General features: G+C 42.7%; 1 protein-coding gene across 1 annotated transcript in view; it reads left to right on the forward strand.

The window, feature by feature from the left end:
- The window catches only part of LOC106580125 (mediator of RNA polymerase II transcription subunit 27), a 103,701-nt gene that overhangs the window by 44,276 nt on the left and 31,582 nt on the right, over positions 1-27,843 (forward strand). The window contains exons 3-4 of the mRNA XM_014160826.2: positions 4,517-4,647; positions 13,984-14,077. Coding sequence (XP_014016301.1) covers positions 4,517-4,647; positions 13,984-14,077 — 225 coding nt within the window. The remainder of the gene's footprint in view (positions 1-4,516; positions 4,648-13,983; positions 14,078-27,843) is intronic.

The raw sequence follows: 27,843 nt of genomic DNA on the forward strand, positions 1-27,843 counted from the left end.
TTGTTATGTAACTTCACTGAAAAAAGGGAAGAGAGGCTGTCAAACAGTGAGAAAAATACATGTTTTTTTTGCCCCCTTTGGAAGATGCTCACAGTTTTATTCAGTATTATCTTCTGTGCCTCTGTGAAAGAATTCCCAAACAATGTTGTGAAGTGGGATCAGAGCCAGTAGTATTGAATATTGCGTAGGCCTTACAGTATGTTGCTGCCGAGGGGGGTTTGGGTAGTTTCTAGAGGCCCTCTTGGCCGCAGAGACAAACGTTTGCTGTTTTAAAACTAATTTCCTGCAATTCTACACATTTAGCTATGGGGCAGATGGAACATGTTACAGTTTTAAAGCATTTTACAGTTTTAAAATATAGATGCAACATGTCATGTATTGGTCCCATTTTTCATCAGGTGAAATAAAGGGTCTCAGAAACTTTCCGTACGCACAAAAAGCTTATTTTGTTGAAATGTTGTGCACAAATTTGTTTACATCCCTGTTAGTGAGCATTTCTCCTTTGCCAAGATAATCCATCGACTTGACAGGTGTGGCATATCAAGAAGCTGATTAAACAGCATGATCATTACACAGGTGCGCAAGAATTTGGCAGTACGTCCAACTGGGCAGATGACCACATGCAACCACACCAACCCAGGACTTCCACATCCGGCTTCTTCACCTGCGCCACCCAGACAGCTGATGAAACTGTGGGTCTGCACAAACTGTCGAAAACCATCTGTGTGCTCGTTGTCCTCACCAGGGTCTTGACCTGGCTACAGTTCGGCGTCGTAATCCAACGTCGGTGGTCAAATGCTCACTTTCGATGGCCAACGGCACGCTGGAGAAGTGTGCTCTTCACGAATGAATCCCAGTTTCAACTGTACCGGGCAGATGGCAGACAGTGTGTATGGCATTGTGTGGGCGAGTGGTTTGCTGATGTCAACGTTGTGAACAGATTGCCCCGTGGTGGGGTTATTGTATGGGCAGGCATAAGCTACGGACAATAAACACAATTGCAATTTGAATGCACAGAGATACCGTGACGAGATCCTGAGGCCCATTGTCATGCCATTCATCACCTCATGTTTCAGCATGATAATGCACGGCCTCATGTCACAAGGATCTGTAAACAATTCCAGGAAGCTGCAAATGTCCCAATTCTTCCATGGCCTGCATACTCACCAGATACATCACCCATTGAGTATGTTTGGGATGCTCTCGATCGACCTGTACGACAGCGTGTTCCAGTTCCGGCCAATGTCCAGAAACTTTGCGCAGCCATTCAGGAGGAGTGGAACAACATTCCACGGGCCACAATCAACAGCCCGATAAACTCTGTACAAAGGAAATGTTGCGCTGCATGAGGCAAGTGGTGGTCCCACCAGGTACTGACTGGTTTTCTGATCCACGCCCCTACCTTTCTTGTAGAGGTATCTGTGACCAACAAATGCATATCTGTATTCCCAGTGATGTGAAATCCATAGATTAGGGCCTAATTAATGTATTTCAATTGACTGAATTCCTTATGAACTATAACACCAGTCTCAACGTCATCAGTGAAGAGGCGACTCCGGGTTGCTAGCCTTCTAGGCAGAGTTGCAAAGAAAAAGCCATATCTCAGACTGGCCAATAAAAATAAAAGATGAAGATGGGCAAACAAACACAGACATTGGACAGAGGAACTCTGCCTAGAAAGCCAGCATCCCGGAGTCGCCTCTTCACTGTTGACATCTAGACTGGTGTTTTGCGGGTACTATTTAATGAAGCTGCCAGTTGAGGACTTGTGAGGCGTCTGTTTCTCAAACTAGACACTCTAATGTACTTGTCCTCTTGCTCAGTTGTGCACCGGGGCCTCCCACTCCTCTTTCTATTCTGGTTAGAGCCACTACTAAAGGACACCAATCAGAGGAAGAGACTTACTTGGGCCAAGAAACATGAGCAATGGACATTAGACTGGTGGAAATCTGTCCTTTGGTCTGATGAGTCCAAATTTGAGACGGCCGTGCCTTTGTGTGGCGCAGAGTAGGTGAGCGGATAATCTCTGCATGTGTGGTTCCTACCATGAAGCATGGAGGAGTTGGTGTGGGGTTGCTTTGCTGGTGACACTGTCTGTGATTTATTTAGAATTCAAGGCACACTTACCCAACATGGCTAACACAGCATTCTGCAGCAATACGCCATCCCATCTGGTTTGCACTTAGTCCCACTATCATTTGTTTTTCAACAGGGCAGTGATGCAACACACCTCCAGGCTGTGTAAGGGCTATTTGACCAAGAAGGAGAGTGATGGAGTACTGCATCAGATGACCTGGCCTCCACAATCACCCGACCTCAACCCAATTGAGATGGTTTGGGGTGAGTTGGACCGCAGAGTGAATGAAAAGCAGCCAACAAGTGCTCAGCATATGTGGGAAATCTTTCAAGACTGATGGAAAAGCATTGCAAGTGAAGCTGGTTGAGAGAATGCCAAGGGTGTGCAAAGCTGTCATCAAGGCAAAGAGTGGCTACTTTGAAGAATCTAAAATATATTTTGATTTGTTTTAACACTTTTCTGGTTACTACATGATTCCATGTATATTATTTCATAGTTTTGATGTCTTCACTATTATTCTATAATGTAGAAAATAGTACAAATAAAGAAAAACCCTTGAATGGGTAGGTTTGTGCTGCTAAATGCACATAGGGGAAGCACTCAGCTACATCGGACATAAGGCCTAAAGCAACACTATCTTCTCTGGAGCTTTGTTGTTTTGTTTATTTATTTCTATCCAGTGTGTTTAGCATTCAGGTTGGGCTTCCCTAGGCACCAGTCCAGCACTACTGGGCTGCTTCACGATCCAGGCCTTACAAACTAGCCTCATTAGCCACGAAGAGTAGGCTTGGTCAATTAAAATAAATCCCTGTTAGCACAGCTGCTTTGGTCAGCCAAATTTAGCAAGGGAGCGCTGTGTAGTCTGCCTCTTGCCTAGTGAACGGCGCTCTGTAGCCGCACATCTTGACTAATTATTTAAAGAGGAGGAATATTTTAATAGCAATTAATGAGCTGCGGGATTATGTGAGCCCCAATTTAAGTGCTCTGTCTGTGCATGAGCGCTATGAAGAATCCCCAAAGAAGTGAAGTACCGGATGGCTGGCGGAATCAGTCCAGATGAGACCTGCCACCGGTTTGCACTGCAGGCTGGGGAGAGCCTAGGGAATGGTCCTAGGTTGTCCTCTAGTTGTTGATTTGGTTTCTTACTCTCCTTTTGTGGTAACACTTTATGGCAATACCAGTATACTGCATAATGATGCAGGACACATTAAAACTTGTCATAAGCATAAGTATGGCTTTATCAAATCTGCTATTTTCAAACTTTTTATACGTTGACTAATAAAATATTATTATAGATGCTTATAACATTATGGTAATACATTATACTAAATTCATATCAAATTAGTAATGTGCTTATCAGGCTTGTATATCGGTAGTTTTATAAATCCAGATGTTACAGCTACTTTTTGAGTTTTTATATTTTGAAAATCAAATAGAGGGATTTCTATTCCCTTTAGGATTTTCTGTCACATTTGATACCAGTCATTGGGCTGTATGACTGACGCTGATTGAAACACCTGTGTCTTCTGCATAGCTTCCGTCTCTTTCACAACGTTTCATCAGACGGGGAGCAGAGCTGCCGACAGGCTTCTGCCGCTTCCACATCAAAGTGAGAGCTGCTTTACTTGCCATGCATCGCTCCCAAACTAACGACAGGAGGAGAGGGGGAGGTAGAGTGGGCAGGAGCGGAGGATATAGTTGGGCTACAAAACCAAATATTTTCTCCTTTTAAGTGAGCAGAGTGTTGTCAGGCTTGCGATTTAGCTTTGGGAAAACAGTCGGCTACAATGTCTCAATTAAACTTGAAGACTTTTATTTTTTCTTATTTTCCTCTACTCTGTTGCCAATAATGTTTTCTTGTGAATGTTACGATTTTGTGTGGGCTGCCTGAGGCTAGAACAGAGGACAAATTATAATATATGGTGTTACTGGTAGTGCAGCTTTCAAGTTGTCACGTGTCAGTTAACTCAAGGTCAGATTTCTACCTTTATTAACTTTCGTCTGACGCCTGTCACATTACTGTCACATAGTTGGCCTTGGAGCTGTGTTTTAAGTGTCTCAAGGTTTAGTGACGAAAACAGACCCGGACTAGGTCAGCTGTTGGCTATTCTCCATGTATGCTTGATGTGATGTGGTTTAGAGCTGCCTGGCCGGCGCAGAATGATCTCCACCCTGTAATAGCGATAGTGTCGTCTGAAATGGCCTGTCCTTCTCACCACTAATAGGCTGCACATGGTAGACACACAGCCTACCACGTGGTTCCAATTGGCTCTGTGAGTCAGAGCATGGGGCTTGCAACACCACAGAGTTGTGGGCTTGATTCCAGCCAATGAGATACTGTCTTCACTAATGCCTAATGTTTCCTTTTAGGCCTAGTTATTGTACTAACACATGGCATGTTTTTGAAATAATTTTCTGTTCTTTTCTCTCCCCATTTAGTTACAATACCATGCTGGCTTGGCGTCCAGTCTTCTCAACCAGCAGTCACTCAAGCGCTCCGCTAACCAAATGGGGGCATCAGCCAAGAGAAGACCCAAAGTCCAGCCCAGTACCCTGGTTCTGCCACCACAGTGAGTACAGCTCCTCTTCCTGCTCGCGCATTTCCCTGATAGTTGGGAAAGCAGTGACTGAAAGATGAATGATCCCACTCCAATTGTTTTTCTTCAGTTTAGTGGTGTCAGTCCCGAGGGATCACATAATGGTAATAAAGCGGTGCATCGTCTTATTTTGTTGTCTTGGGCCGTAGACCTCTTGCTTCGATAGGAGAGTGGGGGAAGGGCATGCAGAAAGTCTGGATGGATGGATTGAGGGATGACATCCCCAATGAAAGATGAAAGAGTGGGTGTAGGAAAGAGAAGAGTGTGGTCCCCAGCTGGCATGGCTGCTACATAATCTGAAATCCATTGTGTGTTGGGCTCTTATGGATAGTCCTTGAGCATTGTACCCTGGTCTTTGAAATGTCCCACCTTTTTTCAGAAACGTTTGTCAGTGTGCCTTTTGAAAGACATGGGCTACTCTTTTCATAATGTTACTACAGTGCAAGTTATTGTGCGACTTTTATATAATTTAAAATCCTTTGAGTAGGTGAGGTTTGTAGAATGTGTGGAAAAGGCACCTGGTGCACTCTTCTGTTCACCCTCACACCCCTTGTCTACAAAGAAAGATCCTCACAAAATGTCAGATTCACTGGGTTTGGGTGACATTTTCCCCCATATTTCCCATCTGGCATTTTAGACGTTTTTGGCATGGGAAGTAGGGCCGTCGTCACTCAGTAAAGTGTCTGCACTCCGGATGTAAAAGGAAATATCAATAGTGGGGAACAGTGAAGGCACGGCTGTCACTGTAAATCTTCCCGGAGCAGCTTCTCACTGGTCGGTTTCCTGCGTTGTGCAGGAGGGGTGACTCTGGGCTTTGGGGAACTCTAATGGCTCCGTACAGCACAGGAAGAGAGCGAGGTGAAGAGCGGAGCAAGGTGAAGCCAACCAGCGGCTCCTCTGTCAAACGTCATTGTCCTGATGAATTTGCCGTTTCTAAAAGGAGCACCCAGCGCATGAATTATGCAGCACAACCTTCATGCGAGGTGGCTTTTAAGTTTTTTTTGCATCCACCCTCCTGCATTGCCAGCTGTTTTCACCCTGCGTTCTTCTATATGTACAGAAATGCCCCAGAAAGTGCACAGTGTTATGGTATAACAAATAAATGTTGTGGTATGAAATGAATATAGATGATATGATATTGGGTTTATGCAGACACTTTAGCTACCAAGTAGTCAAGTCCTGAGTAGACACATTTCTGTTGGAGAGTAGATCAATGGCAGGCCATTAGAGATTGGCATATTTGATTGTTCAAGTCGAATCTGCTTTGTCAGCCTTGAAAACGATCTTGGTATAGGTATGGAGATACCAGGTTATACAATCTGATAGCCTATTAGTCCGACACTAGCCACAGGAAGGGTTTGTTATGCAGGAGTCATGATCTAAGACTGGATGCTGAAGAGATTAACAGATAATAGAAGACATCGGACTGCTAACTTTACCATTTTCTACATTGTCGAATAATAGTGAAGACATCACAACTATGAAATAACACATATGGAATCATGTAGTGACCAAAAAAGTGTTCAAAAAATCGAAATAGATTTTAGATAGATTCTTCAAAGTAGCCACTCTTTGCCTTGATGACAGCTTTGCACACTCTTGGCATTCTCTCAACCAGCTTCACCCTGGGCAAGAAAAGGTTGACGACCCCTGCTCTAAATGGAGTCATGCCGAATGTAATCAGCTAAACTGGCACGTTTTGACTGACTCCTGTCATGCATAAACCAACCTCCCTTAGACAGCTAGCCCCCATATCAGGAATATTACTGTCCAAAGTGGTTAATACATTTAGGTTAATCATACATCTCTTTGAGCTGCTGCTCTGTTTATCCAGAGATGCAGTGACTAAATTAGAGCAATTGTGCTCTCTATTGTTAAAAGCAAAGACAAGACAAATTGATGATGAAAGTGGAACTAACCACTAAGTTTGATAGCTAATCCGACTAACTGATATAAAATTCCTTCTTGCTTTGTGAGGGTACCACTAATAATATGGTGATATTGCCTGTGCTTCTGGAAAGTCACCAGGAAACTTTGCGCGGTGCAAGGTCACTTTGGAGTGACTCATGCTGGGCGTGTCGTCTGTTGGCCAACGATGATCAGTTCGTCACTCCGGGGACACAGGCCTTTGTCCTTGGAGCATCGATTCAAAGTGGCGTTGTCAGCTTGGGCCTGCCCATTCCCATCAGCAGAGAGGCTAAGCAGATCTATTAGGAGCAAGCCTGGAATTTGTGATTTTAGGGGCAAGGCCATTTGGCCTTCAAGAGGTGCCCAATCTGCCAGAGAGCCAAGGCCATCTGCTAGGGCACCAAGGCCATTAAACCAAAATAACCAATTAAATGTATTTTAAAACGTATGCGTATGTAAATGTACATGAATAATTTGCCTACATGTCAAAGTGTAGGTGATAGACTATGCGTATTGGCTACATCATCTCATGTCCACACCGATGCTGACATGAGAGGCGCCAGAAATTATAGCCAAAGTTTAATGAGACTTTTAATTACATATACTGTATATAGGCTAAAGGCCAGTCATGTTTGATAAATATAATGTAGTATAATTAATATTAGCTCCTAAATGCTTGATTCTGTCAACATACTTGAGGCACTGTTCGTTCCGATAAGAGAGAAAGGACAGTGCTTGTTGCGCACCGCAACATCACCCACATTGCAATTTGAGCGGACACAGTCATCATTTTTAAACTATTTAACCATCAACATAATTGTTTAAAACCTGGATGTTTTTTTATTTTATGAGGAATGTCTTACCTTGTTTCAAAGTAGCCTAGCCATATTCCCGACCATAGGAATGTTGAGTTATTTTATAATCACTTCCTCATATGCCACTGAAAAAGGTATTTCTCTCATGTTGTATTAGTTTTCAAATCAACTTTCTTTCGTTGTCCAGCAGCCAAAGTCACAATCTTAGTCATATTAACAACCCATTCTAGTTGTTGCATCTTTAGATCTTCCCTCTTTCTACATATCTAAAGGACATTTTCCTCTGTCCCATGAAACCGCTCGCATTTGCAGTGCGCTTTTGCAATCGAGGATGTTTTCCCGCTAATTGCATTTTGGAACATTTGCACGTATAGCCTACTGCCGTGTGCACGTTACTGCGCTTATAATGTGAATAAATAATAGTTTATTAGCATTTTAAGCTAAACGTTCTGATTTTGTTGCATCAGCTTCATTGCTTTTAAATATATATATATGTGCAGTGGTTGTATGAATTTGGGATCTATCGGCCCACAACTGTCCCAGAGTCTGTTAGGAATATTTATTTCTCACACAGAACGACAAGCTGACCAATAGAATAGGTCAACTTTTGTACTATGGGAGATATTAGATTGACATATGCTCGTGATTTTACTGCTTGTTACTCATCTTGTCGGCTGAGGAAAAGTAAATGTGGACAGTTCAATGTGTGCCTCGGAATTCAATAAGAAGGACGCGCGCTTTTGCATCCCCGATATGCCCGGTCTTCACTTGTACTTTCGAGCTGCAATGCCTGTGAGAACGACCCAATCACGTGACTGGCATTGGTTAATAAGAATTTCAATACTCAGAGAGCCGTGTGAGTGAGAGCTGCTTCGGAGCACGCCGAATGGCAACTGGGAGAAGTGAATTATGATTATTATATTCAGCCCAAGGGCACAATGGCCACTTTGGCCGCAAGGCACTGCTTTTTTTAGGGGGCATTACAGCCACAGAAGGGGGGGCCGTCGATGCCGCCGGGAAATTGGCGCCCTGATTAAAGCCATCCCCGCTGCACTTCTCTCTTAGGTCTGGCCCTGTCACAAGCATCACACAAACACACAGGCCCCACTCACATATTAACACTGTATTAACATAGGAGGTGGAACATTTCCCAAACACATGTAGAAGCCATTTTTCACATTGGTCTCTGAATGTAACATCCCGTTGTAACTGGGGTGATAACTTCCAAATGGTAGGGCTGTGACCATCATGGAATTTCCGGTTATTTGTCAGGCGTATGACCACGGTCACCATTATAATAGTTTTTAATAGAAAGGGGGAAAAAGCCCCCCATTGTCTCTTCTCCTCTGCTGCAAACGTTGGATTGAATGGGGAACGTTTCATCACGTTGTAAAGAGTCCATTTTATTGTGGAAAATTACTCAACCGCACTTGTCATCTTTTTTAATGCCGGGCCATCCCATCTTCAGTCAGCTATTCGTTCCACAACACAACATTCTAAAACTCGCTAGTTTTTCCTCCTCTCGTCTTTTATTATATCGGCTGTTAAATGTAAACCAGGTTTACTTTTTGCTGCTTTTAGGTAAAGCTTGTCGAAGTTGATTTAAAAAGGTTTCTTTTTGGCCCCCCTAGTGGCGCAGTAGTCTAAGGTAGCTGTGCCACTAGAGATCCTGGTTCAAATCCAGGCTCTGTCGTAACCGGCCGCGACCGGGAGACCCATGGGGCGGCGCACATTTGGTCCAGCGTCGTCCGGGTTACGGGAGGGTTTGGCTGGCCGGGATGTCCTTGTCCCATCGCACTCTAGTGACTCCTGTGGCGGGCCAGGCACATGCAGGCTGACACGGTCGCCAGGTGTACGGTGTTTCCTCCGACACATTGGTGCAGCTGGCTTCTGGGTTAAGCAGGCATTGTATCAAGAAGCAGTGCGGCTTGGCTGGGTTGTGTTTTGGAGGACGCACGGCTCTCGACCTTCGCCTCTCCTGAGTCCGTACGGGCGTTGTAGCGATGGGACAAGACTGTAGCTACCAATTGGACACCACGAAATTGGGGAGAAAAAGGGGTAATAATAATAAAAGTTTATTTGTTTTGTATGTTAATGAAGTTTATTTTATCTTCATGACTTTCTTCATCCATAATCATTGGTTACTCTATTAAACAGTTACCCTGCCAGGCCTACCAAATGCGTTTGTCTCCACGATGAAACTTGGGTTCTCGCAGCTTTTCCCATTCTCCATAACAGACTCGGTCAGACACCTTCCACTTCTTTTTTTAATGCAGGTGATATTTCGATATATTTGTCGTGCAGATTATACTATAACAATTCACAAATGTTTGAATTGGTCAATTTAGGCATAATCATTGGCATGCAGACGCTGGTTTGGCTCTGGGCATCCTGTTTCCGGTGCTGCATTGCGACACAGAGTTGAAGGGGATGAAATTTCAGTCATCAGTGATCCCTGATTAGACTGAACAGCAAGTCGGACGGCTCTGATTTATCAGTATTCATCTCAGTGAGCCATGCAGTCACAAGCAAGGCAATATCTGACCACTCCTCATAATCAACTGCAACGTTTGCAGGTGTAAGAGAAATGTTAGGCTCCATCCCCAAACACTCTGGCAAGCTGATACCAGTCTATCAGTTGTTGTTTGTCATCTCTCTTAGTTATAATTCGCCGTCATGAAACTGCGCTAGATCCGATTTGTCTTGGTACTCGCAGATCACTTTTCAAAGACTTTTTGACGGTTTTCACCTGCTCAGAGGCTCCTAATGGTAATCCGGAGCATTCACATTCAAGACACTCTTCACAGTGGATTCTTAAACTATGTAACATAACTTCCCTTTATGTCTATATTTCCTTAGAGTGTTCATTAACTTTGCATTTAAATTACAAGGTTAATAGAAAGAAGCCCAAATGTCTTGTAGATATTCTAAAGGCTAATCCTTTAAAGGGAAATTTCACTCACTTTTTCAATTTTAAAAACAATCTTTTGCTATTTTTGTAATTAGTCCACTGTTGATACAGTACCAGCATGTTTTGCATGTCACCAGTGCAGTTCTCATATGATGCAAAACACATCATGATGATGAAGTGGCCAGTGACACTTTGCTTCTTAAGTCCAATATCTTGACCCTGACTGCATGTGCTGGAATTGAAATATAATTATTAGAACAGGCATCACCATTCAAGTCAATGATGGCATAATGGGTAGACTGGCAGCCATTGCGAGGTGTACCCATAGGAGCAAAGCAGGAAGTAAAATATGGAGGTCTCGTTCTGTGAGCTTGTGTGGCTTACCACTTCACGGCTGAGCCGTTGTTGCTCCTAGACTTTTCCACTTCACAATTACAGGACTTACAGTTGACCGGGGCAGCTATAGCAGGGCAGAGATTGATGTGGCTAATGCAATGGAATGTATTTTTTGTAATGTCAGTTGATTTGAATCCACATACTTTTGTATATATAGTGTATGTGCAGAAATATGCGCTGTGATTTGTTGATTCAAATCAACTGACGTTACAAAAAATACATTCCATTGCATTAGCCACATCAGTTAACCTCATTTGAATGAACATTCTACATTACCATGGAAATTATTGCATCACAATACCAGGCAGCTATTGCGATTACAATCATGAGTTTACCAGTCACATTGGCAGGGTTAGAGGTTCCAACCATGGAATTAGAATCGCCAGTTGCCCATCCCTGATGTACATTTAACCAGTTCCAAAATCCCAAACTACGGTTCACAATGCTCCCACATATGGAAATCGAGCCTGCGAGAAGAGCTATTTGGCTTCAGGCTATTTGGCGTGGGAACTGTGGGGACACTGTGTCCAAGTAGGTACAAGTAGCTATGTGTGTGGATAACATTTCATCACAAGTAAGACATTTAACTTGTTTAGTCTGTTTGAAACTCCGCTCATTAGTTTTAGCTGTATAGTCCGTTTGTTTGTGTTGTTGGTCTTGGCTATCTAGCTAGCACTCACTCACGTGGCTGCTAGTACCGTCATGAAAAGGGGCATGAGCGAAGCCCTTCAATATTACGTTTTTTCTAAGTTGTGAGATCGCTCGGGAGCAGACAATGTTTAAAATAGGGGTGTGTGCCCAGTACTCGGATAAAACAAGTATCATAACGGGTATGTGAAATTTTCTGGATACGATTATGATATGAGCATTTTTTGTAGTTATCCGTGATCTGAAAAATATATGGGAAAAAATAAACGCTAATGCTAATTCTTACTGAGTTACAGCAAACTGTCCGCTGCAAGTTGAGGACAGACATACATACATACATACATACATACATACATACATACATACATACATACATACATACATACATACATACATACATACATACAGTACAAGTCAAAAGTTTGGACACACGTGCCAAGAGTGTGCAAAGCTGTCACCAAGGCAAAGGGTGGCTACTCTGAAGAATCTCAAATATAAAATATATTTTGATTTAACCCTTTTTGGGTTACTACATGATTCCATGTGTGTTATTTCATTGTTTTGATGTCTTCACTATTATTCTACAATGTAGAAAATAGTCCAAATAAAGAAAAACCCTTGAATGAGTAGGTGTGTCCAAACTTTTGACTGGTACTGTACATACATACACACCCACCCACCCCTTCGCGTGCTGTTCTTAATCTGCAGCTTTTTTGCAGTGAGAACCTGCAGGGAGTCCACAGCGACCGAACACCTTTTACGCCATTTATGTTTTAAGCTTGAGTCCACCGAATACAACCATGCTGCCATCTTTAGACTATTGTCTCTCATCAGGGCCACATTTGTTGTGAGCACTACAGCCATGGCAGAGCTCGCAGTTTACCAATACACATAAATAATGATCTCCAAAATAGTTTAAGAAAAGTTATGAGATATGATATGGACAAAAAATATCACCCGTAGTCTCTCAATAGACATCCATCCACCTCCCCTATGCCATATTCTCATTTTGCCTACAAACTTACAGGCTCAAAGGGAAAACGCAATGCAGACCAGTGCCCTTCTATGTGTAGTCTAGCGTTGAGTGAGCTTAAAAAGAAGCAAAAAGATGACAAGTATTAGAACAAAAAGATGATATCTGTATTTGACACTCTCAACCCCATCCTCATTTTGTATTTAACGAGCAGCTTCATAACAAGTAATTAGGCTTATTTTAAATTAGTGTCCCCATGCTGCAGGGTTTGCCTTAGGAAAGTGAACTTTTACATGGAGACTGGATGCAGCCATCCATCCAAGTGTTGTTCTTCTAAGGTTAAGAAATGGAGGTAGTTGTTTTTGTACAGGGTAGTTACACTGAAGTTCTCAATGTTGAACCATACATGTACCAGGGATTTTTTTTGGTCAGGCTTAAATATCTTGGTTTGGTTGGAACTGGAACTTGGAACTCCTAGCCCAGAATGCCAAGTAGGTTCTCCAACGCCTAGGGAGATTAGAATTTACTATACTGATTTGAATCAGTGAAAATGTGTTGTTTTGTGTTGTTGTTAAACGAGTTTCACTCTCAAGATGAATTATTAAGCAGCAAAATGTAAGAACAAGTCTTGTCTTGTAACTGGCTGGCAGTCTGGCACCCTACAGTGCCGGCAATTGAGAGTTCCGAATCTCCATTTAACAACTCTACTGCCTATGTTCATCCCAATGCACATAGTGAGAATGTAGACCTAAAGTTTGATGTGCATGTCCTTATGGTGTGCAAGAACACACCAGTGACCTTCTGTACTTGTTGGTCAAAAATGGTAATTACATGATTGTGGGTCTCTTGACTTCTGTATGACTTTTAAAGTCATTCTTAATATGAGATTTTCTTTTCATGTCTATTTTGAATGACATCCTTAGGTCTGTCGATGGCTCATGGCTAACAAGATTCTCATTATATTTCGATTAGCATGCAAGCACTTGTGGCCTCGCAGTCCAGGTTAAAAGTGATCCCTAGCAGCGCTGACAGTTAACAGGGTCCCCCTGGCGAAGGTTTAAGGGTGCAAGTGGATTGATGTTTGGGAGGTATGGGGGTCAACCAGACTGAGAACCCTGTTAAAGCTCAGTGTCTGTCTCTCTTAGCCATGACTGTCGGTCTATCTGTGGCATTGATGTGAGAGCTGCTGCTGCTGTAGTGTACTTAAATACTGGCTTGGAGGGAAAGAAGTTGGGGGGTGCCTTCTAAAGGAGCAAGTATCCTACAAGATGACAGAGTAGCCTGGCCAGTAAGGCTACTATCATGTACAGAGTTAGAAGTGTGTGTGAGTGCATGCGTCACGTGTTTGTTTGATTAGGGATGGATGAGTGGCTGATATGGGCCATTGGTATTATCAGACTAATGTGATCAATTGCGAATTTGTTTCTTCTTAACATCAGGAAAACATTGATTCAACTGCGCTTCAGATGTTGAATCATTTGAAGTGTAAATCATCCAAAATATGTGTTAAGAAAAGAAACGTGACCTAAAACATTTAGACTCTACACGTCAATAACACAGCAGGACATTTTGCTTTTCTAGGTCTGTGGATTGATGTAGTTTGAAACCTGTTTGTTGTTCATTTCCAAAAGGCAAAAATTGACTTTCTCCTCCTCCAGGTATGTAGACGACGTGATATCGAGGATCGGCCGGATGTTCCCAGACATGTCGATTGAACTCTTCCGACCCAATGGGACATCGGCAGTACTTCTGGTAAGATTCCTCCTCACCACCGGGCATCCAACACGTCTCTGGTTCAAAACGTTCTGCGTCGCTCACTTTCAACATCTGACCAATTATTGAAATTTGGAGGGCACCTCCCAATATAAATATATAAACAAGCTGACCAAGATTATATTTGCATGGTGTCAACAATATCCACAAAAGAAAACTGAAATGCAAGCTATGCACGCTGTTTTTCCTCCATCGGATTTCAGGATGGAGAGTGCCCTGGCCAAGTGCAGGTTGCTGACCATGAATGCCGAAAGATACAAAACCTCTGAGCTATTATTGTGTGTACAATCTTTGACAAGAAAACCCTGATAGAGGAACTGGGTCGAGTTCCTTGACCAATAATTGTCATGTACAGTGCAGATGAAAGGGTACTTACTGTACGACTTCTGTTCACGCAAGAGGTAGAATATAGAGAAACCTCTTCAATCGTCTGACCAACACTAGGTTCTCACTCAGCTCTGCTTTGCTCCAAGTTTTATTTCAACAAAGTGCTTAAGGATTCAGAGAAGACTTGTCGTGTTAAATATTAATACTACCTGTAATTATTAACATGGTTCTCTGGGATGTGTGGTGGAGCTCTGCTCTACAGAAACATACCACAGAACTATACAGCTGCTCTTCTTTACCGTCTCTTACCACAAAAAAATGCCCTACCTTGATGATTATGTTCAAAATACTGTAGTATTTTAGAATACTGTAGTACCGTTTCATATGATATTACCAGATTTTTCCGACCTACCAGTCTTAAGAAACCAACTGGCGCCTGTTATAAAAAATGTTACAAAGTAAATTTTGTTTATAAATTCAGTTACATTTTTTTAAGCAACAACTATTCTTATTAAACGTGAGGCGAGAAATGTCCACTTCAAAAGTCACGCACATCTCACGTATGGCAGCTGTGATCAGCCATCCACATCCCCTTCCAGCTATCACTCACCTGCTTCTCTCCGTCCGCTCTTCCTGTGCGTCTATTCTTCAATCAGTTTTTAAAATATAATTTAGCCATGATGGCGAACTGGGATGCAGACCCTTAAGTCTTCTGTTGTTACATGTACATTTGATACATTGGAGCAGCGCGCAAAGTCAGCTCTGCTCTATTTTATGCAAATTGCACACGGCCACGACTGCCGTTAAGCAATCAGGTGGAGCAGATGTTTGCTTGAAAATCTTCTGTTCCTGAAACATAGTTCCACCTGTCATTAGTTCCGGGCAAGCACAACCAATAAAGATGGTGGTTTGCCAATCATCGCTGTATCTGGTTTTCCAATTCTATATAATGTCGCTTTGCTAGAATACAGAGACAAAATCATAAGGTCATTGGCCTGGAGAAAGATTGCAGAGAATGTTGGTGTTGATGGTGGGTGAAGAGAGATTTGCGCAACAATGGTTGCTTGTGCTGCTAGCTTGCTATGAACATCAATCAACCTAAACTTCAAAACTGTGATCAAAGCCACCATTTGTGAATGTGTTGACTAAATTAAATTGTGAAATTTGTCCACCAAAGGATAGAAATCACCAGTAACACGCATTATAACATTGTAAATGATACACTAAGCATGAATTTCCCATGTAATATGCTAGCAACTGGACATTATGATTATCATATATTATAGCGCTTTCATTATACATGTGTCATGACATTGACGATTATAGCTCCCTTCCTGTAAAATACACAGGCCTGCATGTAAAATGCAATGAATGGGTACATTGGATAAAGGAAATTGACTTGCAAACATTGTTGTACAGATCTCTCTTCACCCAAAGTCAACACCAAAATCTCTTCAATCCTCCTCCATGCCACTGACCTTCTGATTAATGCGGCTCCCAACACCCCATTTATTTTGTTTTTGACATTTTTAATTAGCCTACAAATTGTCAGCTCCATATTTTCATGTATTGTACCTAGAATACAACAGTTGGATTTGCACTAAACAATTTCATGTCAGAAAAATCATGTACAAAATCTGGCTTGAAATAGCTTGTTTACATAAGTATTCAGACCCTTTGCTATGAGACTCAAAATTGAGCTCAGCTGCATCCTGTTTCCATTGATCATCCTTGATGTTTCTACAACTTGATTGGAGTCCACCTGTGGTAAATTCAATTGGTTGGACATGATTTGGAATGGCACACACCTGTCTATATAAGGTCCCACAGTTGACAGTGCATGTCAGAGCAAAAACCAAGCCATGAGGTCAAAGGAATTGTCCGTAGAGCTCCGAGACAGGATTGTGTCGAGGCAGAGTTCTGGGGAAGGCTACCAAAACATTTCTGCAGCATTGAAGGTCCCCAAGAACAGTGGCCTCCATCATTCTTAAATGGAAGAAGTTTGGAACCACCAAGAGCTGGCCACCCAACCAAACGCCACAATCGTGGGGAGAAGGGTCTTGGTCAGGGAGGTAAATTCATACATTGTGCCTCTGGCCTGAGATGATGGAAGTTCAATATGTAGCTAGATAGTAGGCTAATGTTAACTAGCTGGCCTGGCACACTGGCCTGGCACAAAACAGTGTCGAATCATGACTCAGTGATCTTCAAGGTCGAACTCTAGAAAGAGGCCCGAGTTCCCGACTTGGAATTCCGAGTTGGATGACCATTGAAAACGTATTTTCCCAGTCGGAGCTCATTTTCTTCAGAGTTCCCAATTCTCTTTAACTCACTGAAGTCTGAGATTTCCCAGTTCTGAGTTTCCATTTGTTATGAACGTGGCAGAAGTCATGCTGAAAAGCAGGCTAGTGGTTGCTTTGCAACGCTTGCAGTTAGCCACTGATTCCTTCCAAACCACTCATTGTTGGATTTGCGATTTCCAACTTGTAGTTAACAAAGATACGTTATATCTATAATTTATCTTCATATGACAAGGATTGAAAAGGATATGCCAGTAGATTGTCGACGTGATTCATGACGATGACTGCTTGTCTAGCTTGCTAGCTAAGATTTTGAAAGTGTGATGTTCACATGATCAGTCCAATCAAAGCTATGGTAAATATAACGTGATTTGATATCATTTTATCTGTGGCCAATCACTTTGAGCCGCCTTGGATGGGCACTTCTAATGTAACTCTATGGCAGCAACCAAGGGGCTTGAATTTTCGAGCTCTCCCCGTAGATTTTGCAGTGACGGAGTGTCCCCATGAGTGACAGAACACTGAGCCAATCATAGCACAACTAGAGAACATTACGAACTCCTGCGCTCTGTATTTCCCACTGGCTGTCCCACCACCACAGAAAGCACTGATCTAGGCTGAAACCTGCATTTTTTTGGCTGCCTTAATCAAGAAAGCAAAAAAGAGACCATTTGTATGTGGTTTTATTAACTCAATGATTATAAAAAAATGTACATTGTTTTCAAACTGATATGTGACATGTATTAATGGCAAAATAACATGCAACACAGGCAACAACAAAAAAATATATATATATACACAGTACCAGTCAAAAGTTTGGACACACCTACTCGTTCAATGTTTTTTCTTTATTTTTACTATTATTCTACATTGTAGAGACATCAAAACCATTAAATAACAGACATGGAATCATGTAGTAACCAAAAAAGTGTTTTACAAATCAAAATATATTTCATATTTGCGATTCTTCAAAGTAGCCACCCTTTGCCTTGACAGCTTTGCACACTCTTGGCATTCTCTCAACCAGCTTTACCTGGAATGCTTTTCCAACAGTCTTGAAGGAGTTCCCACATATGCTGAGCACTTGTTGGTTGCTTTTCCTTCACTTTGCAGTCTAACTCCTCCCAAACCATCTCAATTGGGTTGGGGTCGGGTGATTGTGGAGGCCAGGTCATCTGATGCAGCACTCATCACTCTCCTTCTTGGTCAAATAGCCCTTACACAGCCTTGAGGTGTGTTTTATGTCATTGTCCAAATGATAGTCCCACTAAGCGCAAACCAGGTGTGATGGTATGTCACTGCAGAATGCTGTGGTAGCCATGCTGGTTAAGTGTGCCTTGAATTCTAAATAAATCACCGACAGTGTCACCAGCAAAGCACCATCACGCCTCCTCCTCCATGCTTCACGGTGGGAACCACACATGCAGAGATTATCCGTTCGCCTACTCTACGTCTCGCAAAGACATGGCGGTTGGAAACAAAAGGACAGATTTCCACTGGTCTAATGTCCATTGCTCGTGTTTCTTGACATTGGTGTCCTTTAGTAGTGGTTTCTTCGAAGCAATTCAACCAGGAAGGCATGATTCACGCAGTCTCTGAACAGTTGATGTTGAGATGTGTCTGTTACTTGAACTCTGTGAAACATTTATTTCGGCTGCAATTTCTGCGGCTGGTAGCTCTAATGAACTTATCCTCTGCAGCAGAGGTAACTCTTGTATCTCTAACTCCGGGTCTTCCATTCCTGTGGCGATCCTCATGAGAACCAACTTAATCATAGTGCTTAATGGTTTTTGTGACTGCGTTTGGAGAATCAAGGGGTAGTCACCTGGATTGCATTTCAATTAACATGTGTGCCTTAAGATAATTATTGGAATTTCTTTCCTTAATGCGTTTGAGCAAATCAGTTGTGTTATGACAAGGCAGGCGTGGTATACACAAGATAGCCCTATTTGGTAAAACCAAGTACATACAGGCCACTTCCCATATAGAATCCTCTAAGGTTTTTGCCTGCCATATGAGTTCTGTTATACTCAGACACCATTCAAACAGTTTTAGAAACTTTAGGGTGTTTTCTATCCAAAGCCAATAATTATATGCATATTCTAGTTACTGGGCAGGAGTAATAACCAGATTAAATCGGGTACGTTTTTTATCCGGCCGTGCAAATACTGCCCCCTATCCCCAACAGGTTAAACAGCTTGGAAAATTAGAGAAAATTATGTCGTGGCTTTAGAAACTTCTGATAGGCTAATTGACATCATTTGAGTCAATTGGAGGTGTACCTGTGGAAGTATTTCAAGGCCTACCTTCAAACTCAGTGCTTCTTTGCTTGACATAATGGGAAAATCAAAAGAAATCAGCCAAGACCTCGGAAACAAAATTGTAGACCTCCACAAGTCTGGTTCATCCTTGGGAGCAAATTCCAAACGCCTGAAGGTACCATGTTCATCTGAACAAACAATAGAATGCAAGTATAAACACCACGCAGCCGTCATACCGCTCAGGAAGGAGATGCATTCTGTCTCCTGGAGATGAACGTACTTTGGTGCGAAAAGTGCAAATCAATCCCAGAACAACAGCAAAGGACCTTGTAAAGATGCTGTAGGAAACAGGTACATAAGTATCTATATCCACAGTAAAACAAGTCCTATATCGACATAACGTGAAAGGCCGCTCAGCAAAGAAGAAGCCACTGCTCCAAAACCGCCGTAAAAAAAAAGCCAGACTACGGTATGCAACTGCACATTGGGACAAAGATCGTACTTTTTGGAGAAATATCCTCTGGTCTGATGAAGCAAAAATAGAACTGTTTGGCCATAATGACCATCGTTATGTTTGGACGAAAAAGGGGGAGGCTTGCAAGCCAAAGAACACCATCCCGACCGTGAAGCACGGGGGTGGCAGCATCATGTTGTGGGGGTGCTTTGCTGCAGGAGGGACCGGTGCACTTCATAAAATAGATGGCATCATGAGGAATGGAAAATTATGTGGATATATTGAAGTAACATCTCAAGACATCAGTCAGGAAGTTAAAGCTTGGTCGCAAATGGGTCTTCCAAATGGACAATGACCCCAAGCATACTTCCAAAGTTGTGGAAAAATGGCTTAAGGACAACAAAGTCAAGGTAAAGGAGTGGCCATCACCAAGCCCTGACCTCAATCCTATAGAACATTTGTGGGTAGAACTGAAAAAGTGTGTGCGAGCAAGGAGGCCTACAAACCTGACTCAGTTACACCAGCTCTGTCAGGAGGAATGGGCCAAAATTCACCCAACTTATTGTGGGAAGCTGATGGAAGGCTATTTGAAACGTTTGACCCAAGTTAAACAATTTAAAGGCAATGCTACCAAATACTAATTGAGTGTATGTAAACTTCTGACCCATTGGGAATGTGATGAAAGAAATAAAAGCTGAAATAAATCATTCGCTCTACTATTATTCTGACATTTCACATTCTTAAAATAAAGTGGTGATCCTAACTGACCTAAGACAGGGAATTTTTACTAGGATTAAACGTCAGAAATTGTAAAAAACTGAGTTTAAATGTATTTGGCTAAGGTGTATGCAATATTCCAACTTCAACTGTATGTGACTCACCGCCTGGATTCGGTCTTCTGTAGCAACATTTGAATTTGTGTTTTTTACATTGGATAAAAGTAGAGACTCAGAGCTACAAGATGGTATATCATACACTGTATTTGAGGAAACAATGGGAAAGTAATTTTGCTTTGAAAGTTGATCAACTTGTCAAACCACTTTTGAGAAAACCATCTTTCAATGTTTTGGTACTACTATTGGAGTGCCCTTCTTTGTCTACACCCATTCAGCATTGTTCACACCCTTTAAGCCTTAGCCCCACCCATCTCTTTAAGGGTTGATCCAAGAATTCTGTACTAACTTGCCAGCTACTTCCAGATGTCTAAGAGAGAGAGTAAAGCTCACTGAACATTACTCGCCCTAGCAGAGCTGGTTAGGCTATGTTATCAAGAGCGTTGTTGACTGCAACTGTGCTGTCAGATTTTCCGTTCGTAAGTACAGAGCGTTTCGTGTTCAGAGCACGCACTGGAGACACTGGCCAATAAGTAAGGTTGTTCTGAAGGTTCTGACCTCACAACGACAGTCAAGCTAACTGGCTAACATTGACTAGCTACTTCCAGACACATAATGAGAGAACACTCCACTCTGACCATTTTACTCCCCCTAGCAGAGCTGGTTAGGCAGTTTTCATGTTATACAGAGTGTTGGTGACTGTAACTGTGCTGCTGGCAACAATTGAATTACGCTTTGTTGCCGACCTTTACTGTCACCGGACATATTCAAAAGGGTATTGAGCGTTCAAAAATTAATAAGTTATTCTGCTCTCTGGCACACTAAGATGAGTCTTTTGTTAAGAAATGTAGCTAGATATCTAGCTATGTAAACAATTAATTCCAACGCATGATGTAACGTTAGAATGCTAGCGTAACAGTAAACTAACTTGAAATGAAAATACTTTGTCAAAATTAGAGTGGAGTCTTTTGTTAAGACATGTAGCTAGCTAAGCAATGGACCATAATCACAACTCATGATGTTACTACCCTGCATTAATCTGCAGGTAGCTAACCAACCAGGTTCTATGGCTATAACTAGTCAAGCAAATGTGTCTGAGATACGAAGAATAAGATCATACACATAACGTTAGCTAGCGACCCAGCCAGCTAACGTTAGCCAGCTAACAGTACACTTGAAATGAAACCACTTTCTGTCAAAATTAGAAACGTGTAATATCTGAAAATGTAGCTAGCTAGACTATCTTATCGGTATACATCATTGTTGGACGCGTCTCTTGTCTGATGCCATGCATAGTTGCCCTTAGTTTGACGATGTAATCCAGACTGGCGTTTTCTCCATCTCCTTAGCTATCATACTCGAATTCCACTGATTTCAAAACTCGATCCTCCAGAAAGTGGAGAGCATACATATAACGTTAGCTAGCGAACAGTACACTTTTACTTGACATTAGGTTTATGCCGTTTTACTACGCAATACATTTTAAAAAAAGCCGTGTTTGACATGATTACCTAGACATACTGACCAGCTCCAATAGACAGAAGCGTGTTGTATGGCAGACCAATCCAAACTCATCTCTCGGCATGTCCAGCCCACTCATTATCTCAGCCAATCATGGCTAGCAGGACGGTTGCTCTCTTTTTCTGTGGCTAAACCAACTAGGCTCATAATTTAACAATTGTATTTGTATTTACAGATGGCATACAAGTTTGATATTAAGGAACATGAAAGTTCACATGTTCCAGAAGGCATTTCTGCCAAAAAACACATTTTGATAAAAAAAACAAATGTTTCACGTTCAAACAGCTGAGGTCGTGACTTGCAACATATGCCTAGTTTGCTGAATCAGGTCACATATTATGGCAAGAACAGCTCAAATAAGCAAAGAGAAACAACAGTCCATCATTACTTTAAGACGTGAAGATCAGTCAATGCATAACATTTCAAGTCGTTTTTTTGGTAGAACATACGCATAACGTTTAGAAAATGACAGAACGCATACCGGGAACAGGACGAACAAGATGCTATGCCACTGAACATTTTCCCCCGCGGTATTGCGATACTACTTGGTATCATGATGCTTGGACTGGTATCGTATCGTTAGTAAAATGTTGGTATTGTGACAACACTAGTCTCTCCAGGTCGGTGCCCCTGACTTAGTGATGTGAGGAAAAGCACTGGTCAGTCTTGCTATTTTCATCATGACCGCCAGGTTGTCAGCACTCAGCATGCACTTTGACCTTCCACTTAAGCCTGCCTCTCAGCTCAAATGACTCTAAGAGCACTTCATGCGCCACTACTGTGTCCAACTCTAATCCATTGGGCATGCAAAACAGAAATGAGAGGGGTGGAGAGGGAGAGTAAGAAAGAGAGAGGCTGGCAGCGGAGAGAGACAGGAAGATTAGACATACTCCATCCCCAACAGTGGGCGTTCACTGGTTCACACCCACGGGGCACTGGCTCACAGATGGCCCAGTTGGCAGGCTGGCAGCTCCCAGCTCTACTCCCAGTCCTGGCCTCCATAGTACACCTAGGCCTCATTACCTCACCACCACCGTCACTGGCACTGCAGATCTCCAAATAAAACCAACACTTACCGTGTGCATTGTCAGTTAAGTACAAGCAATCAGAAAGTCGGGTTTCTTGCAGATGCATTTGTTAATGGACTGTTAGTGTTGTAACAATCACCATATGTGTGTGTTTGGCCACTGTTAAAGCAGTCATAACTTGTCCATTCTCTCAGTGGGTTATTGTTGATTGGAAATAGAAATGTGCTTGCCTCGATAATGTATGCGTCGCCCCTCAGTCAGAATACAATGCACATCAGTATCAGACGGTTTTGAATATGAGGTTAGCTTTCCGAAAGCACAGAATGTTTTCTACTGTAACAGAAGATGATGAACACAACTTAAGGGCTTGCCTGTAGGGGTAGGGGGGCTTGTCCTTGAAGGAATAAAGTGAAGCTCTACATCTGCCTTTGTTTTTCTCCATATAATATGATCCTAGGAGAGGGATGTCATGCACTGTTGTGAAACGTGACAGCTGAAGAAAGTATGTTCTGCGGAGGGATATCACTAGCGTAGAGCAGAGATGATCAAATGGATTTAGCCGCGGGCCGATTTTTCTTGAGCGGATGGTTAGGGGGCCGGAACATAAATGTAAATAATTTGTAGACCGAGTGGTAATACGTTGGAACAGATTTCTACAATTAAAATCACTTGGAACTGATTTGCTGGTGTTTTTAGTTTGTCCCAATAAATAAATAAATAAATAAAATAAAAAATGTTTTTTTGCTCAGAAAACTGAGGGGGGGTCTTATCCTCTGCAACTAAAATCAGTTGGGGAACCCTGGCGTAGAGGATCTCTTACGATAACCTGTAGTTGAAAATGAAAGGGAAAGGGGGAGATTCCTGGTCAGTTGTACAACTGAATGGATTCTACTGAAATGTGTCTTCCTGGCCATGCGTGTGCTTTGTTACTCGCGCTCTCTCTCTCTCTCTCTTACGTCACTCACTCACACGTTCTCTGTCCAGCTGTGTGTTAACGGCTGTTTGTGAAGTGTGTCAGTAGCGAGAGGGATGCAGTGTTAATTGAGGCTGGTGCTTGAAGCTATTAGTGCTTTGGGTGACGCCTTCATCAGCCACACCCCAACCATCCCAATCTCACTCTTCTCTCACTCTCTTTTCCCTGCAGCGTAAGACTACAGAATTTCTGTATGCATGAGTTAAATGTACAGATCATCTATGTTCACCATTCAGGCAACCTTATAGGCTATTCATTAGATATTACCTAAATCCCATCCATAACCTCTTCTTATTTCTTGTATTTTGTCAAATAGAGCAATGTTGTCTGTCAGATCATATCACTGATGAGCCATCTGAGACAATACTGAAATCTAAAAGATGAGCACGTAGAAATAAACGTTTCACTGCATCTTGGTAGTCGTTTTTGAAGCTCCGAGTTGTTTGTTGCTTCTTTTGACACCTTTGAGAGGAGCTGTACATGGGGCTCATTAATTGACCTTGTTGGGATATCGATCCAAATTAAAAACTTTGTTTCCCACCTCAGGGTCGCTGCAGCGGAACGGAACACCCGGGCCAGGGGCGGTATGTAAGGGGAGCAGGGCGGGTTGGCACTGCTCCATGTGTGGAATATTGACAGAATATCCTCTGACTAGCTTAATGCTGAGGAGGAGAGAACCTCCAGGCGCTGAGGTCAGGGCAGGGAATAGTGTTGCCACCTATTTTTCAGTGACAATTGCTATTGGCTCCTTGATTTGTCGCTAGATGACGTTTTGCCATTGCTGCAACGACTTCACAGCACCAATTTGCTTTGCTGCTGTACCCGATGTAGTGTTTTCACCCCCCTTTCCGCCGCACATTTCCCGTCGCACACACCCCCCTCCTTGTCCTTGGTTGTAACACTCACTACCGAGTTCCAAACTGCCTCTGGAAACAAAGTCAGCACAATAACTGTTTGTCAGGATGTTCATGAAATGGGTTTTCATGGCCGAGCAGCCGCACACAAGCCTAAGATCACCATGCGCAATGCCAAGCGTCGGCTGGAGTTGCGTAAAACTCGCCGCCATTGGACTCTGGAGCAGTGGAAAAGCGTTCTCTTTAGTGATGAATCAAGCTTCACCACCTGGCAGTTCGACGGACGAATCTGACTTTGGCGGATTCCAGGAGAACGCGACCAGCCCCAATGCATAGTGCTAACTGTAATGTTTGGTGGGGGAGTAATATTGGTCTGGGGGTGTTTTTCATGGTTCGGGCTAGGCCCATTTTCCAACATCTAGTGGAAAGCCTTCCCAGAAGAATGGAGTCTGTTATAGCAGCAAAGGGGGTGACCAACTCCATATTAATGCCCATGATTTTGGAACGAGATGTACTAAGAGCAGGTGTCCACATACTTTTGGTCATGTAGTGTAGCTGAATTTGTCACTATACTCTTTTACCAATACATCTCACTGGAGTGGTCTGAAAACTTGGCAGCCAGATGGGCAAATAAGTCCTGTTTTGGTGATTTTAAAATTTTTAATTCCTACTGAATGAAAAGGAGATCTAAAATAGTGGAGGGGTTTCCATCATAAGTCCAAGTGATCCCGCTCACACTGTTATTTCACCAGTTCAAAGAAGGAACTGATTCACCTTCAACAATTCCCTCCCCCTAGTGTCACACAGTGGCATTGTTGGGTTTCATGGAGTTTTTCTTCAGAACAAATTATTAACTGTCAAGAGGAAGGGGAATTGGTGGTTTTTTTTCTACCATTTGTTGCCCACAGCCACACAACTTCATAAACCTTATTCCTTGAGGTGACATATCAGTGGGCTATAGTTTGGGATCTTGAATTATGAGCCTCTCCGTGTCTGTGACGTGCGCTGCGGAGATAGCACGTGGAAACTGCAGAGCCTTTTATTGCAAGGCAGACTGTCCTCTTTCTCTGACTCTCTCTTTTTTTTCTCCATCTCAGCGTGTCGGCTCTTTTTATCTAACAGGACCATAGAGGACGTCAGTCACATCCACTTCTTGCTTGGAAACTTTCACTTTTTAATCGCGTCTCCAATTTGTTGTGTGCTCTGCTCTCTACTATATGCGCTCGGCTGCCCACTCTCTTGCTAAATAAAACGTACCACCATCTGTGAGCCTATGCTGCAGCCATGGACAGAAATGCACTTTCACTTTTCCTAATTAACCACACTAGGCCTGCTCATCGGCGCCCTAGGTGGAGCTCTGCTCTACCCACTGGCTGCTGGAGCCCTGCCAGGGCCATACTTTTAGTCTGGGCATCAGGAAAGCACTTTGAAAATGTATAAAGTACAGCCGACTAGGTAGTCAGTCTAATTTGTAGTCATTTCAAACAAGTTTGAAACCTTCATAAAAGATGCAGCGGAGAAGACCTGAGCGTAGAGAGAAGTCTTAGACTCTACGATTGTGCTGACCATTGCAGTTGTAAATATGTCAGACATAATCTGTCAACAGTTGTTCAGGAATGAGACCTGTAGATCAATTACTAGTATAAGAGTACATGCAGCTGTGCGTCCGTGTGAGCGCACAGCTTTTTTCTGTCCCATTTCACTGGATAGACACAGAGCCTGAAGCAGATTGTCTGTATTTTAGTGCCTACGTAAGTATTCATACCCTTTGCCTTGAGACTCGAAATTGAGCTCAGGTGCATCCTGTTTCCATTTATCTTTAATTTATTTATTTTTTTCACCATTATTTAACCAGGTAGGCCAGATGAGAACAAGTTCTCATTTACAACTGTGACCTGGCCAAGATAAAGCAAAGCAGTGCGTCAAAAACAACAACACAGAGTTACTCATAAACAAACGTACATCAATAACACAACAGAAAAATATATGTATAGTGTGTGCACATGTAGAAGATTAGGTAGGTAAGGCAATTAATAGGCCATAGAGGCAAAATAATTACAATTTAGCATTAACACTGGAGTGATAGATGTGCAGATGATGATGATGTGCAAGTAGAGATACTGGGGTGCAAAAGAGCAAGAAGATAAATAACAATATGGGGATGAGGTAGTTGGGTGTGCTATTTACAGATTGGCTGTGTACAGGTACAGTGGTCTTTAAGCTGCTCTGACAGCTGATGCTTAAAGTTAGAGGGAGATATAAGTCTCCAGCTTCAGTGATTTTTGCAATTCGTTCCAGTCGTTGGCCGCAGAGAACTGGAAGGAAAGGCGGCCAAAGGAAGTGTTGGCTTTGGGGATGACCAGTGAAATATACCTGCTGGAGTGCGTGCTACTGGTGGGTGTTGCTATGGTGACCAGTGAGCTGAGATAAGGCGGGGCTTTACCTAGAAAAGACTTATAGATGACCTGGAGCCAGTGGGTTTGGCGACGAATATGTAGCGAGGGCCAGCCAATGAGAGCATACAGGTCACAGTGGTGGGTAGTATATGGGGCTTTGGTGACAAAACGGATGGCACTGTGATAGACTAGATCCAGTTTGCTGAGTAGAGTGTTGGAGGCTATTTTGTAAATGACATTGCCAAAGTCAAGGATCGGTAGGATATTCAGTTTTACGAAGGTATGTTTGGCAGCATGAGTGAAGGAGGCTTTGTTGTGAAATAAGAAGCCAATTCTAGATTTAATTTTGGATTGAAGATGCTTAATGTGAGTCTGGAAGGAGAGTTTACAGTCTAACCAGACACCTAGGTATTTGTAGTTGTCCACATATTCTAGGTCGGAACCGTCCAGAGTAGTGATTCTAGTCGGGCGGGCGGGTGCGGGAAGCAATCGGTTGAAGAGCATGCATTTAGTTTTACTAGCATTTTAGAAGCAGTTGGAGGCAACGGAAGGAGTGATGTATGGCATTGAAGCTTGTTTGGAAGTTTGTTAACTTTTTAGTGACGGGGCAGTATTCGGAAATTCGGATGAATGACGTGCCCAAAGTAAACTGCCTGTTACTTAGGCCCAGAAGCTAGGCTATGCATTTACTTGGTAGCATTGGATAGAAAACACTCTGAAGTTTCTAAAACTGTTAAAATAATGTCTGTGAGTATAACAGAACAGATATGGCAGGCGAAAACCCGAGGGAAATCCATC

This window comes from Salmo salar, chromosome ssa20 (genome assembly GCF_905237065.1).
Source record: "Salmo salar chromosome ssa20, Ssal_v3.1, whole genome shotgun sequence".
In the NCBI taxonomy this organism is placed as follows: Eukaryota; Metazoa; Chordata; class Actinopteri; order Salmoniformes; family Salmonidae; genus Salmo; species Salmo salar.